The 15,398-nt window shown below is 34.2% G+C and overlaps 2 protein-coding genes across 2 annotated transcripts in view; both read right to left on the bottom strand.

Moving 5' to 3' along the window:
• Nucleotides 1-15,398, bottom strand: part of LOC134667309 (ubiquitin carboxyl-terminal hydrolase 4) — a 358,087-nt gene that overhangs the window by 306,046 nt on the left and 36,643 nt on the right. The window lies entirely within an intron of this gene.
• The window catches only part of LOC134667311 (protein yellow), a 46,156-nt gene that overhangs the window by 28,158 nt on the left and 2,600 nt on the right, over nt 1-15,398 (bottom strand). The window contains exon 2 of the mRNA XM_063524657.1: nt 3,768-4,040. Within this exon, the coding sequence (XP_063380727.1) occupies nt 3,768-4,037 (270 nt within the window). The 5' untranslated portion in view covers nt 4,038-4,040. The remainder of the gene's footprint in view (nt 1-3,767; nt 4,041-15,398) is intronic.

The following is a 15,398-nucleotide window of genomic DNA, read 5'->3' as shown; positions in this document are numbered from 1 at the left end:
TTGTTATGATATGAAGGAAGATGCTATTTGGATAACTAGATAATATTAGGAATTAACAAGAACTAGGTAGGCACCTACAGATACAAATTTCTTACGAAACTACTTTTGATCGGAAAATTGCTTTAAAAAGTTCTTAACTTAGAAATATGTAATTAATTAATATGATGTCCATTTTTTGTGTCCACTTACTTATAACAAATTGTTTGAACAAATCTAATAACCAAAAAAAATGTGTTATAAGATTCAACATTTGGCTGTAACCCTATGTTAGGATTCAAGTTTCATGTAAATGCTTCATGGTCATTAGTTCAACGAGCATGATTAATCGTTTTCACCCATGAAAGCGGTAGATATTAAGTACCTACTAGTAAAAATATGAATATCAGATTAGACTAATTAAATTCCAATTAACTGCACACGATCGTGTTAGCGTAACACAATGGGTCACGATCAGCTGTGTTACCGAATAACTAATTAATGATCGCGGTCATAAGTAACATATCAGCAGAGTTTTTTTTGTAACGCTTTAAAACTTTAAACTGCCGTAGTAGTGCTATATTATTGATCGATTTTTATGCAGAAATTTCTAAATTAGTAAACATACCTAGTACTAGCCATACGATATAAGTACAATGTTAATGAATGAGCAGGCACGAAAGTGCTACTAAATTTCGATCTCAAATGGATACTCAACCTGTTGTATTCACACCGCTAAATATAAGCCAATAAAATGACCGTGCAAAAAATTAACAATGAATGTACGAACATTGACTGTGTCAAAATAAGAGAGTGGAGCGGGCACTTGACAGTAACTCGATACATATTTCAATTGAGAATGCCATGGCCTGACTCGCGAGACCGTTCTGCCAAGGCCGTATCACGACTCTGCCGTATCGGATCCTTTAAATAGCTTTTCCTGAGTAGGTAAACTATAGCAACTTGTACATGCAGGCTCGACTGTAAATAAATTGCGTAACAGTGAAATCGCCGTTTGTTAGAGCTTTCACAAGAAACGCGAGCAATACACGAGCACATTGTGGATGTTACAACTTTAAACATGTAAGATTGCTTGGTCCATCCAATTTGTAAGTAAACGAAGGTAGACCGCATTCGAAAAGAGGGCATCAGTGCAATTGCGAGGAAAACAATCACTGGCGTTCATAAAGGTGTTGTAAAAAGTGTCCTTTAACATTTACTTCCTTGCAGCAACGTACTTAGTGTCACATTACATTAGGTATTTACTTTAGTTTTGATAGAATGCAAATATTTGCGACGCCAACAGTTTGAAAATCTGGGGGAACGGAATGCCCCTGCCAGGTCGAGCAAAATTTATATAAATATATATAGTTAAGTGAGAAGTACCAAACAATAAAAATATCTAGGTATACTTTTGCGCATTACTCCTTTGTGAGTAATAAGGCGAAATATTTAAACATATCTTTGAGGTCGACTATACTTACAATTGCTACAATCGTTTGAAAACTAAATATGATAGGTAGTACTAAGATTTCCTACGGGGCATTATGCGCCATTAGATAGACGACATTTAAACTCCCGACCTTTAAGAGCACGATTAGAATTAAACACTTCACAAATGGCATTTAATACTAGGTTGGCATTTTATAAGTAATCCTGTCCAACTGTAACAGGAAATTACTAAATTGGCACTTATAGGTACTTCAAATAGTCAATCATTTACGCTAACTTTGTCCTAACATGGCAATGGAATTCTAAAGTTGAGTTCTTAAGCACACTTCAATTCAAGCCGCTCGAGGTGCCAGTTTAGCCAGCGAACTTCTTATCAGTGAGGTATCCAAACGAATTCTGGAGGTAAGGTAAATTCGACTTTACTTACTTATAACTTGTAACATGGCTTTTATGAAATAACTTTTGGTTAACTGGGCGTTCGAAATTTATTTATATTCAAATGGACAATATGACAAGTCTCATATAGACTTAGTTTAAAACTTGCGATGTAACTGGTGTTTAAAAACAATGTGTAATAGGGTCCCCGCAGTTCAGTGCAAACCAGTTGAACACAAACGGCAATGGAATTCTAAAGTTGAGTTCTTGAGCACACTTCAATTCAAGCCGCTCGAGGTGCCAGTTTAGCCAGCGAACTTCTTATCAGTGAGGTATCCAAACGAATTCTGGAAGTAAGGTAAATTCGACTTTACTTACATATAACTCGTAACATGGCTTTTATAAAATAACTTTTGGTTAACTGGGCGTTCGAAATTTATTTATATTCAAATGGACAATATGACAAGTCTCATATAGACTTAGTTTAAAACTTGCGATGTAACTGGTGTTTAAATGTGTAATAGGGTCCCCGCAGTTCAGTGCCAACCAGTTGAACACAAACGGACCTTAAGCGTGCGTCAGGCTTGTAGGTAAGTTGAGCAATCTGGAGCTGTTGTAATTCGACCGTTTTCGCGATAGCGCTGTGTGCACGCCTCGCCATTGGTTTTATGCTACGACAAATTGATATGCCTCAATATACATAGTCAACATTAAACATTATATTGTCATAGCTAACGAACGAAGTTAACGAACAAGCGCCTGTGGTATCTAATCTATATTAACCTTAAAAACAACTAAGTGTATATACAATATTAGGTATACCTTACCTGACAAAGTTTTCAAATAACTATAGGAGTACGGCAATATGTACATATTGCAGTACATATGGTCTGTGCGTTATTGTATATCTCTACTGTTCTTTAAAAAAACAATAACAAAATTAGCATATTTAATATGTTAATTTTAGTCAATTTCCTTAAAGTCAGACATTTAGCTACTAAATAAGACTTGAACGTGTATTTTTCGCTACTATAGTCCGTTTATTTTAGCATTAGAAAGAACTTCGCAGAAGTTCGCTAGTGGTTCTAAATCTGGCACTTTTAGCGGTAACAATTTGAAGTAAATTATATGTATTGACCATGCTACATTAGATAATTCAATCATTATTAACAATAAACGAGCCTGATAAAAACTGCACGGTTTCTTCTGCGGAGTTCTTTCTAATGCTAAAAAAAACGAACTATAGCACTGGAATTGAAATGACTCTCATTAACTTGCCCTAATACATTTGATATAATATTATCTACTATATTTATCTCTCTCCTATGTTTATCTGATAAATGTACGCGAGTACTTATATGAACTTCCTAATTTTACGTAAATTGTGAAATTATACAAAAAAAAATCACAACCTTTAATTTAATCTAAGCATTTCGCTGCTAAATGTAGCTCCGTGTTGAGTTTCTAATGTTTCAACATAGCATTTAAATTTTAAATATCTTAGGTAGCTGTAGACTTTTCCTTGTTAGGAGTATATTCACTCACATAGCATAATGGTAACATTCCATTTCTGACTGCAGCTGCACTACTAGTACTGAACGCGTCGCTGTTATTGTCAATTTCCATAGTAAAATGAACAGTAATGCAGCTGTCGTTGGAAATGGACTGTCACCTTAAACTTCAAAGTCAGAAACGTATTAAAAATTTAAAATACAGAAATAATCTAAAAAAAAGATTTTGTTTCCCTATTAGCATAGTTTATTCCAGATAAATGATAACTTTTTTATTCCGTATCCATTCCTACTTCAAGGTTTAGAATCAATTATTCTAACAAACGAACTGGCTAATAAAATGGCCAATACTATAAAATTTATCACAAACGCGATCACCGATTAGCAATGTAAAGTAGTTACAATAATTCTCTTTTTATTTAGGCCCAATTTAAAACAAAAACTTTTATTTACCTGAAGGACGGGACTGACACCAGACGGCAAGCTCCGCGGAATCCAGGCAAGCGTGGCAGGTACGCCGGCGCGCAATCGCGGTATACCCAAGTAGATTCTGTCCCATCCGATCTCCAATCCCGTGGCCACTGTGTTCTCCGGCTGGAACTTCTCTAGCAGCACCGGATCCGGCGGGAAATCAAACTGCATCACGTTCCACTGGTTCACGACTTCCAGTATAGCGCTGGCTGAGCCCAGCCACGCGCATAGCAGCAGCACGTGGTACCCCATATTCTGAAAACAAAAGATTATATAAGTTTTTCGGCATTGACCCAGCCGCGCCTCACGACCGACTTTTACTCATAGTTCAAGAACACTTCCGACCGACCACGAGATGCTATAATGCATAGTAAGCAAGTATGTGTTGTAGTTATTTTTGAATCGGATTGTTTTCCATCGTACTTTCTCGGAACGTTCGTATTTGTCATGCCAGACAACATCAGTACTTTTTGTACCGAGACTGACAAAAATAGCAAGCTACGTTCGTACGTTTCCATGAAAATATGATGTAAAATAAGTATGCACTACATCTGTACTAATATTTCTCAAATATCAGAATTCAGATTCCAAATGTGAAAAGACGAATGCCGCTTAAATATTAGATAATAATTATGAAAAAATTGTATGTCATTTATTTTGTACATTTTATTGATTAAGCAACTAATAATCCTAATGTTTCAAATAAAACAAAATTATGTACCTACTATCAAATCAATTTGAAATTAAAGGCGTAAAAACTTTAAGCTGTCAGACCAACAACATGTAACTTATGAATGTGCAAATGATTAATATTTATTACAATTATTTTTTAAATTAATATGTCACCATGGAGGCTACGAGCTACGAATCTTGGAATAAGTCTAATAAAAATTCAGGCGTTGTTAGCAGTGAAGACATTTTTATTTATCAATATTTAATTATAAACTTTTATAATTCAACATATCGCACTGTATATCTTTATATCTTACGTAAAACTATTGTGTAGATAGGCGTAACTAACAATCCTACAACTCGATTATATATTCATTTTCGTTTTCTAACGATCAATCACATGGCAGTGCTCCCAAAATGTGTCGTACGCACCAACGTGGTTGGTGGTTACATAAGTAAAACAAACCTGTTATTCATATATCACAGGCCACAAAAGTTAGAAACCGGAAGTGCGTTAAAAATTAATATCATAATGAGCGCGACGAAGACACAGATGACACAGATCTCAATAAGTCATTAGATTCCTCTTATTATGGTAATAGATCGCAAACTAATCTAAAAGGCTCTAGATGTTGCTGATGTTATATAGTTTGCCAGTATTGTAACTTCAACGACTGGAATGGTATACAAAAACTACATATGTGTCGTTTTCAAGAAAAAGGTACCACATTGTCGCTTGCTATTAGGACAATCTGACAGGTTAGTCGTATCAAGCAATGTAAACAAGCAAATTTCGTCCTTATCGTAAGCAACAAAGTAGTATTTTGCTTAAAAACGTCACATAATTATAATTATACTAATCTATGTAACACTACAAAAAAGGAAGTTACTCAACCTCATTTGTAATCAGTAAAAAAAATATTGAGTTGAACCAATTTAACCAACTTATTTTTAGTTACAATAAAAATGTGCCTACTTTTAAACAGGTTATCTGACTTTTTGTCATTCTTGTAAACTTAATCTCCAAACCACGCACGCACTTTAATAAGTATGGAAATATCTAGGTATATGTAGGTATATGTAGGTATTACGTTTTGAGTGTTTTGACCAACTGTGATTTCCTGGTCTCGGCTTTTACTATTATTACATCACTGCATCTTATAAATAAAACAAAGGCCCCCGCCGCGTCTCTTCTTCTGTTTGTGTTTATTTAAGTATGTATGTTCGCGATTTTCATCTATTCATAGAGGGGTTAAGATTATATTTTAACAAGACAATTTAATTTAAACATTAAAATTAAAACTAAACTCTAACAACTATATACAACAAGAGAGAAAATTATTAATAATACTGCTATAATTTTTTGCACAATTATGTAGTAGCAAATTGCGGCCTCATATCTAGTTAGCAAACAGGGTTTTATTTGTATGTTATCATATTTAAACTTTATAGCACTATAACGTCTTAAAAAAATAAGCTACCTAAACTTTATGATATTTCCCTGTGTGACAACCTAAGCAGAAATGAATTAGATTGAACTCAACACGACATGTTCTTGCTCATTCATAGAATCTTTTTAAAGCCGTTATTGTGCTGAACAGAGAGCATTAAGTATCTAAGTACAAGAAGAATGGGCAATTTGTCTGTCGACAGTGACAACTCCAACTAGGTTGACGTCGTTGACGTCAGGTTAAGCAAGCCTGTACATACCTTTATTCAAAGAGCACAGGACCAGTACCTACGACTGTTATATTCAGTAATATTACCTATATTATTTTATCGCCTCTCGAAATACAGAGGTAAAGAGGTTGAGTTGTATTGTATGATTAACTATTAATATCAAAAAATATGACTGAATTATAGTTTATGAATAACTATGTTGTTTATTTTACTATACAGCCCTCGTTAACAACTAATACCTATATATTTGGAAACAAATTACCCAATTAAAGTATGGTATGAAGCTTAGCGAAGTTTGCACTGTAATATACATTAAACACACGTGTAGGTAAATATTTATACAGATGAAATGTCTACTTTTCCCATTTTATAAACAAGATTAATGAACAAATGTACCTAGACTTATATCGATCGGGATATGAACCGTGGTTACCTTTATGTTTTCGAGCACCCGTAATTCGACGCAGTTACATTATGCATCTTGTTCACGCTTGTTACCCATGATCCCGTCCGATCCGTTATCCAGCGGCTCGATTCGGGAAATGAATTAGTGATTCACAGATAAGAAATAGTAAAGATATGTGACGTTCCACTGCAAAAGGTACATTATGGCGGCTGGCGCCGCAATTCGAGAAATAAACTACTGACTAGATATGAAATAGTGAAGATATGTGACGTTCCATGGAAAAAGGTACCCTATGGCGGCCGGTGCTTACGTCGCAAAGCGCCGCAATAATATTGGAGCGGCGTTAATCATAGCGTAAGCGCCAACCCCCAATAAGGTACCTTTACTCGTAGGACGTCACATATCTTTACTATATCGTATCTAGTTACTCTCTTATTTACTTCCCGAATCGCGCCGCAGGTCGATATACGTCTAGTGAAACTAAACCTGAAGCATTCAAAACTGCAAATGTACCTAATAAGAATTCTTCTTCAACTTCAACTTTAAACACTTTAAAGGAAGATTTTCCCACGTGCTCTCGTTACGTTTTGGGATTTGAGATCGCATGATTATATGTATAATGTTAATGTCTCATAATATTGATTGATGTGTTTCAACACATCCGCGATCGCAAAGAAAACTTTTATAGCGTTAACATTTGTTTGCTACCTGTCTTACCAAATTACCAATAATTTTATGCTGAGAATGCAATTTAACATTTTTTTTAAAAGTTTTTGAACAAAGATGTTTCAAATTATACCTAGTTAGTTACAAGAACGAATACTGTTGACATGCGCTATATCAGCCTTCGTAACTACTAAAACTGCCCAGGTATTATACCTACTCGTAAATATCATTTCCGCATTTTGCCTTTCGCTTACTACATTCCATAAACTTGCAAATCCACGATAACTATTTATAAACAACTACCAATATGCCTCAATTGAAGCATAACAGATTAAATGACAGGCACTAAAATTAGATAAATAATCTAGTAAATTATAAGATCACTAGTTCAATAATATCAATTTATTTGATGAAATCTAAAAGAAGAATGAACTAATATAGGATTCAATTCATGCATTCAATTATAATATAGGATGCTTGATGGAGAATAATATTCACGTGTAGTGTATGTGAATCCACTAGTGCTTGTCCTTTGAAATATAAAATGTCCTTTCACAACTGCAACCCACTTAATAAACCGTGGGTAATGTCAACTCATATCAGATAACGTCGCGTTTTGCAGAATCCCAGCATACCACGTACGCAGAATTAGGGCACGCATTTCAATTCATTATTGTTTACAACTATGTACATATTTCCATAATAACGTCTTGTGGGATCACACGCAAGCAAGGTCGTAAAGAGAGAAACTGGTCGCGTACTCGGACCTTTATGTAACGTGCGTGCGCACATGATGAGACTAAAGAAACATCTTCCTTGCAAATCATAATAATCTTCATTTATGGTAATAAGATTGATTTAATTGTCCGTTGCGTAATGACGAAATAGTAAACACCGTTGACACACATTACCTGTTTTACAGGTTTGTAGAACCAAGTGCTCATTTTTTAGAAGTGAACAAACTTATCATCTCTATTAAAGTTGAAAATTAAGTAAAAACGAACAGCAATCACATATTAAAAAACTTTGTACTTTCGACCAATAGGTACATATGCAAATTTATTTCTATAAAGCTTTACTGGATATACTTAATACATAAGTAATTATATCTTTTGAGAACAAAATATATCTTAGGTATTTTAAGAACAATTTGTACCTATCATATTGCGAAAATAACTGTAACAATCACAAAGAAGGTTAAATTTATATCTACCCAAATTGGCCTTGTCGCGGATATGAAACAATAGCACAATATAATATATATTACCATAGACGACTCTGCTAGTTATGTTTGACACTGATTGCTTAAGAATAAGTTGTGCTTAGTGACAATGACAATTGACAAGCTAACACCTTCAGCGCTATCGATCATAATTTGTGCCATATACTTATCTAATGTACTTCATCATAATAGACAGGGAACATTTGTTTACAGGCTCATTGGCTGTCGTTACATATGTTTGATGTCTACTTATATTATTATTTACTAAAATAACGAACGTTGACTCTAATGGTTTCTACCACGCTTTAAACATCATTACATATACTTACTCTTAGTCATAAATCTTTATCCCGTTTATCCGCATAAAAGGGTAATAAGGGTATATACTTTCTCATTTTTAACCGACTTCCAAATCTCAAAGAAGGAGGTTATCAATTCGGTTGTATGTTTTTTTCTATTAACATATGTGTTGAAATGATTAGTTATCCACACAAGCTGTTAACTTTTGTCAACAGGAGTTAGGTAGCGGAAATGAATACGTATGTATGTTTACTTAGAGTACATTAGATTCACTGTCATTACAACAAAAAAATAAAACCGCGTAATAGATACTAAGGACGAGTTGTAAGGTAACGTAAGAGCATGCAGACATCCTTTGGTGGATTTATAGCTTCCGTATGGTAACAACAACGGAAACACGTTACGGTAACGGTAACCTCATCAAATCAACACAAGCTGGCATTAGCTTGTCAATTAAACCGAAAGTTAACCGCATTTACGAGTACTGGAAAAATGCGAGTCGCACGACTGCAAGATGTTTATTGTTTACCACGATGCCATGATGTGATGCGGATCGTTGCGGCATACGTAAACTTTATAATAGTGGCAAAATACAAGGATGTATATATAAAGCCAATCTCCTTTTTTGGAAAAAAATACAGTTTATTTCTACTCCTCTTTAAACCACTTAGGTGTCTACGTGTAGGACCAAAAAATGCATAATTCCTGTTCTTAATAATATTTAGAATATTTATTTCTGTGTTAATACTAGTTCCGTGATTTTAGGCAGCCCTGTAGGACTTTAGTCTGTATATTATCTTGCACTTTTTCGATTATAATAGCAGTTCGTGAAAGGGCATTTATCACAGATAACCTGACCTTTACATTTTTAAAAGTTGTTTTGTCCAGATATTCGGTTGCATAAAAACAAAACAACGCACGGCGAAGGTAATCTACTTCTTATCATTCAGACAATACATGCGTAACTGATAACCTCAATTAATTGATACAGTAATATATGATATAGCATTACAACAATCTTATATATTAATTGTAATTTAATAAAAAAATACATTACAGTTACAATATTGAAAAAAAAAACGAATATTAAAGAACAAACCAATAATATTTTTTGTGAGTTTGCACGCGATTTTTAAATTGTTTTAATTGACGTCAGTCCATATTATAGTCGTTTGGCTATATTATATTTTGGCATTAGCAATTATTAACGCATTCACTGCCAGGGGGCGTGGCCTAGGAACAAACTTGTATGGCGGTGAACGCACATGTGCGTCGGGGGCAGTGAATGTGTTAAAACGCCACTACCCATTTTACAGAAACCTTTAATTTTCCCGTAGGTACTACATTATCATATCACATCAGTCAGTCACGCAAACTTTTGATACTCGTAACGCTACGTGAATAATGGGCATACCCATACATAAAAATGGATTTCTAACAAATAATTCCGTAAATTAAACATATCAGAATAAGTTTGAGTTTAGCTTATAATTCGCCGTAACACACTCGTCACATAAAAGACTTCAACGCGCAACAAGTGGAAATGCAAAAATAGTCACCACTTAGTATACGTGCAGTTACATAGGTATATAATTTGTAAACACACCCGTCATTAGTCGCGGCACGGCTCGGTAATAACGTCCTAAGAGGTACTTTAGATTTGATCTTACTACTCAATTGTTGATGTGGTAAAGTACGCACGCCTTACTTTAAGCGGTAACGAGAAACGATCTAACTTTACGATATATATTTTTATCTTGATGTCTATCGAGTTTTAGCGACATGTTCTACAATCATTTGTAAGATCTTGCTCGAGTTGTCTAGTTGTAGTTCGTAGTTATAGTATGTAGTAGTAGTATCTGTAGTAGTAGTTTTGGGTTGTACCGGTTTTGGGTTGAAGAATATATGATGATATGATGTAGGGATATTTATACATAGGTATGTAAAGTAATATTTATATGTAGTTATGTATATTGTATAAAACATGTCTACACAATACACCTAAGTAGGTTTAGTATCTTAAGTAGCTTCACATAACTTCACACACAGCCTTATTGAGGTTAATTGTTTGTTTTGCGTGCAGACAAGATTGTTAGATAGTTGATTGATCTCCATATTATTTAACAGCTTGTCCATGTGGAATTATCGAATGGTAGACATATCGATTTAATTAAATTAATTTTGACTCACCTACCTACTATTGACCTCACCATGTGCTAAAGCGAGCAATTTTCAACTCTGTCATAATCATAAATTCATAATTTACGGTATTTTTATCGTCTCATTTGTTTTCGAAAGTGAGATGATAGTTCAAGTGTTATAAGTTTTTTTGGTTTATCAATATAATTTTAATAGGTTTGAAATGGCATAAGCGGATGCAAAATTTTGCGATATCACGGCGACGTTACGCGGTATAAAAAAAATATTTTCTCGGCACTCAGTGACACCGCTATCGATACCTATGGTAAATTCAATGAGGTTAACAACAGAATACTCGCCAAAACGCAAGTTCTCATTAAATAGAGTAGATGTATAAATTATATATACTAATCTATTGAAACGAGCGAGTATAAATAAATAAATATGATATATACGGCTTTATCCTACACAGATCTACCTAGTCCCACAATAAGCTGATAATAAGTGGTGTGGATACATGACGACCAACATATGAAATAAAGGTATCAATAAATTATTTTAAAAGTTCTAATTTCGACCGAATTGGATACAGTTCTCGGTTCAACTATGTGACCCTATAATTAGCTTCTCACACTCCGCAAGTCTCCTACTGACACTATCATGACCTAACTCATAATTATCCCTTGTTAAATTCAATAGCCCTATGCAATAGACATTATCTTGGAATGCGATGTAGTAAGAAATAGGTAAGTTTTGGAAACAACGGGTGAATAACAATAGGCGATTCTATGCATGAGAATTGTTAATGACAAACTGATTAAGTATGTGTCTTTTAGTACCTATCTCTATAAGGTATTATATGCAATTAATTACCTATTTGAACACTTGTAAGTCTTCTAACTTTAACATACATGATGAATGCCAAAGGTTCACTGAAAGAGCGTGATTTTGTTTTTTTATTTGAGTTAAAATTAGTTAATACATTAACTTTGTGAATCTATGTAAATTTGTCTTGGCGTATCCAACATTTTCATAAAGTGTAATTCTATAGAACTTGCTAACTAGGTATGTAAACAAACCGCCATATTGAATTCGTCATTCAGTGACAATTTCAACATTGCGGTTTGTTTACATAGTTAGCAAGTTCCATAGAATGACACTTTAGTTAAGTCTTTGGTTAGTTATACCAAGTTATACTTATTATTAGTTGATGAGTGATGAGTTGATGACTCAAAAACAATACCTAATTATTATTGTTTGAAGTAGGTAGAGCGTCACGCTGGTGTAAGAAAAAGCTGCTTAATGCATAACTGATATTTGATACAGATATTCTGGTTGATAGCCTGGCATTGATTTATCGATTCAAAACTTAATTAAGTACATTACCACTAGTAACCTGATGTAGGATCGCTAATGAGGCATCACGACCGGGCACGATACGATACAGACACGTCCAGCTAAAATTTTGTTTCAAACATGCAGTCAACTTTGCAGACTTGACGTACATTGAGATTCATGAGTGTTGCACTAGAGGCCGATTTTTTGATGCATAATACATGAACAACTGCCTTAGGTAGCCTGTAAAGCATTACATGCCTTATTTTTGTAACACTATCGAACCCAATAACTTAAAACAAAGTTATGGGCCCTTAACTACATTTTTTAGTCTACCAACTCATTACTTTTAAAATCAGCCCATTTTTCTTTATATGTAGCCTAGTACCTAGTGGCACTATACAGTGCCTACCTTCTATTGTTTTATGTAACCAGTTCCTATAATGATTGTTAATCAGTTTAATCATTCATGTTATTCATGTTAATAAAATCATTTGTATTTATAATAGGAACACGATAATATCCTACGGATTTGCACTGTTGAACTCTCACTGTTACGGTGCGTTTAAATTATAGTTGCTAGGTTGAATTATTTCAAATTCTCCATCTTTGACTCAATTACGGTTATTTCCTTCTTTTACGTATAGTGTGTACAATAAAGACACTATACTACCTGGCTGATTCAAAAGACAGTCAATTTAAAACAGTCGCTATTTTCACGTCCACCGATTACTCCCCTTCAATCGAATTATATGTATACAATAAAAATATCTCTGCTATAAAACTGAATGAACAAATGAAATGAAAACAAGTACAAACGAACGAAAACAGTATTCGTATAAGCCAGCACATATACAAGCCATTTGGATTCAGGCTGCTTTGCAGCAATACAGTTGACAGTAATGTCGTGCGACAATACTTCAGCTGTAAGTGCTATAACGCACCAGCGTTGTCTGAATCCGAATTAGCTATCTTTATATGGTTACTTGAAAGCATGAAGGTTACTCACAGTGGCCAAACGCCATAACATAACACTTACTAAGCTTTCTTGAGTTTCATGATGTTATGCTCTACGACTCATGGCACATTTAAAGTTCCTTGGCTTTCAAAGGGCTAAATAGAAACCTTTATAATTTTTGCTTTTTTAATTCTTCACAGATTTATGTTCTCCTTCATCAAGTCTCATACTGAATAATATTATTTATTGATTTGACATCACTTGCAATATGATGTATCTCATCAAGATTTTTTGAAGGTTTTAATGCAACTCCTCTGTAAGTATTATCTTCAGTAGCTTCCTCTCTGTGGTGTTCGAGTATTGGCCTGATGACAGTAACAAAGAATCATGGAAATAATAGTTTAAAAGAAACATATACAGGGTGATTCAGGAGACGTGAGCAGGAGTAACACTGCGCATTTCGTAAATTATAAGCAACTGTTTCCTATCAGTATTAGTGAGGTTAACGTTAATTTTCTAGTCGTGTTGAAATAAAAAGTTATTAATTTATTTACGACATGGATGGTCACCCTAACATTAGAATACTAAACTACCGATATTCTGTGTCAAATTGAATGTCATCACTGTCATAACGGTCTGGTTACTTTTGAAAACTCGTATCTCACTCAGGTTTGACATTTTATTTTCTTCGTAAAAAAGGTTTTATGTTTATTAATTAGGTCTTGTAGGGTGACCATGATTGTAGAGAATTAAATTTGCCCTCACCAAAAAGATGAAAAATAGGAAAAAGTGTGGTTGTTTCACCTAAATACGACGGTGATCGATCAATTACCAGTTACTGAGTGTGCAGGATTAGTCCTGCTCACGTCTCATGAATCACCCTGTATACTGGGTCAAGCAAATCTTGTCAGTAGCAAACGGCGGCAAATTTGAAAAATCGCGGGTTAGCAACACTGTGTTCGAATAATTCGAAAATCGCGTGTCATCTACGTTTTATCTGTGGAATGTGGATCGCGAATGACAGCCATCATCTTTGTTTACATTCTGAATCGATTCTATTTCAAGAGATATTTCTGCTGTGTCACCATTAAATTTAATACCAATATATTAAATTAAATTGTGCTTAATCAAAGATAAGGTGCCTACATTGCCTACAGTTCCAACTGATAAATCTAATAAAATATTAAAATCCAATAGGACATCTATCTGCTGAAGCAATGATTTTATTCATTACATTCTTGTTTAACAGCATATTCCACATCTAATTTTATTTTGAGATCTTCAAATTCACCACACACCGCTTTTAAATTGTCCGTCCATACCATTTAATAACAATTTCAAACATTTTCAATAGAGAATCCACGAGTGACAATTTGAATTGACGTACGTAACAGGGCGCGCTCAGCGGAAAAAAAAGTTTTGGTTCGATGTACATTGTACAATTACATTGCTGCTTTTCTTAGCGCAATACTACTCTTTGAGTGTTGCCCTACTTTAGTTTGCTTTACATTGCTACTGACAAGATTTGCTTGACGCACTATATGTTAATATGGTTCTAAAAAATGGCCCAATCTCAGTATAAACATTAGGATTATTAATTTATTCAATAAAATAAAAGTGCAAAATTCTCCAATCAGCCATTTTGACTGAAACGCCAATCAGAAGCGACATAAGGAGGTACGTCATCAATCCATGACGTATTTCTTAGAGCAGCATAGACAACCTCATTGACCGTAATTCATACATCCTCACCAAAGGGTTTGGAGGTTCAAAAAAAATGTTATTTCGCCACTAAACATTTATTACGTCCAGAAAATATTATTACACGATGTAAAGTAAATATTTATTTGTTATTAAATAAATATTTAACCAAAAACCTTTTTTAATTATTTGGCTAAATGGAACTATCATTGCCATGTTGTCTGTCGTAACCAGAAAAAATTAAAAAGTAAAACCGGCGCTTGGTGATTTTCACTCAGAATTTGCACGTATCTAAATAATTCATCTTAAATTTTAGTGAGAGTTTTTGTATAAAATGAGTTATTGTGATTAATGTTTGTAATGTATTTATCATTCCTAATCATAATATATGGTGCTGAATTTACAATATCATTCGGATTCAAGGGAAAATTCGTATCTGTAAGTACCTATGTAAACAATGTCTAATCACCCTTCCACCAACTAATTAATGACGTCACAAATGGCTTGCGAGGCGTTTTCGCGCGAGGTTTAAAC

The sequence above is a fragment of the Cydia fagiglandana genome, chromosome 9, assembly GCF_963556715.1.
Source record: "Cydia fagiglandana chromosome 9, ilCydFagi1.1, whole genome shotgun sequence".
NCBI lineage: Eukaryota > Metazoa > Arthropoda > Insecta > Lepidoptera > Tortricidae > Cydia > Cydia fagiglandana.
This window is presented reverse-complemented; position numbering and strand designations above follow the sequence as displayed.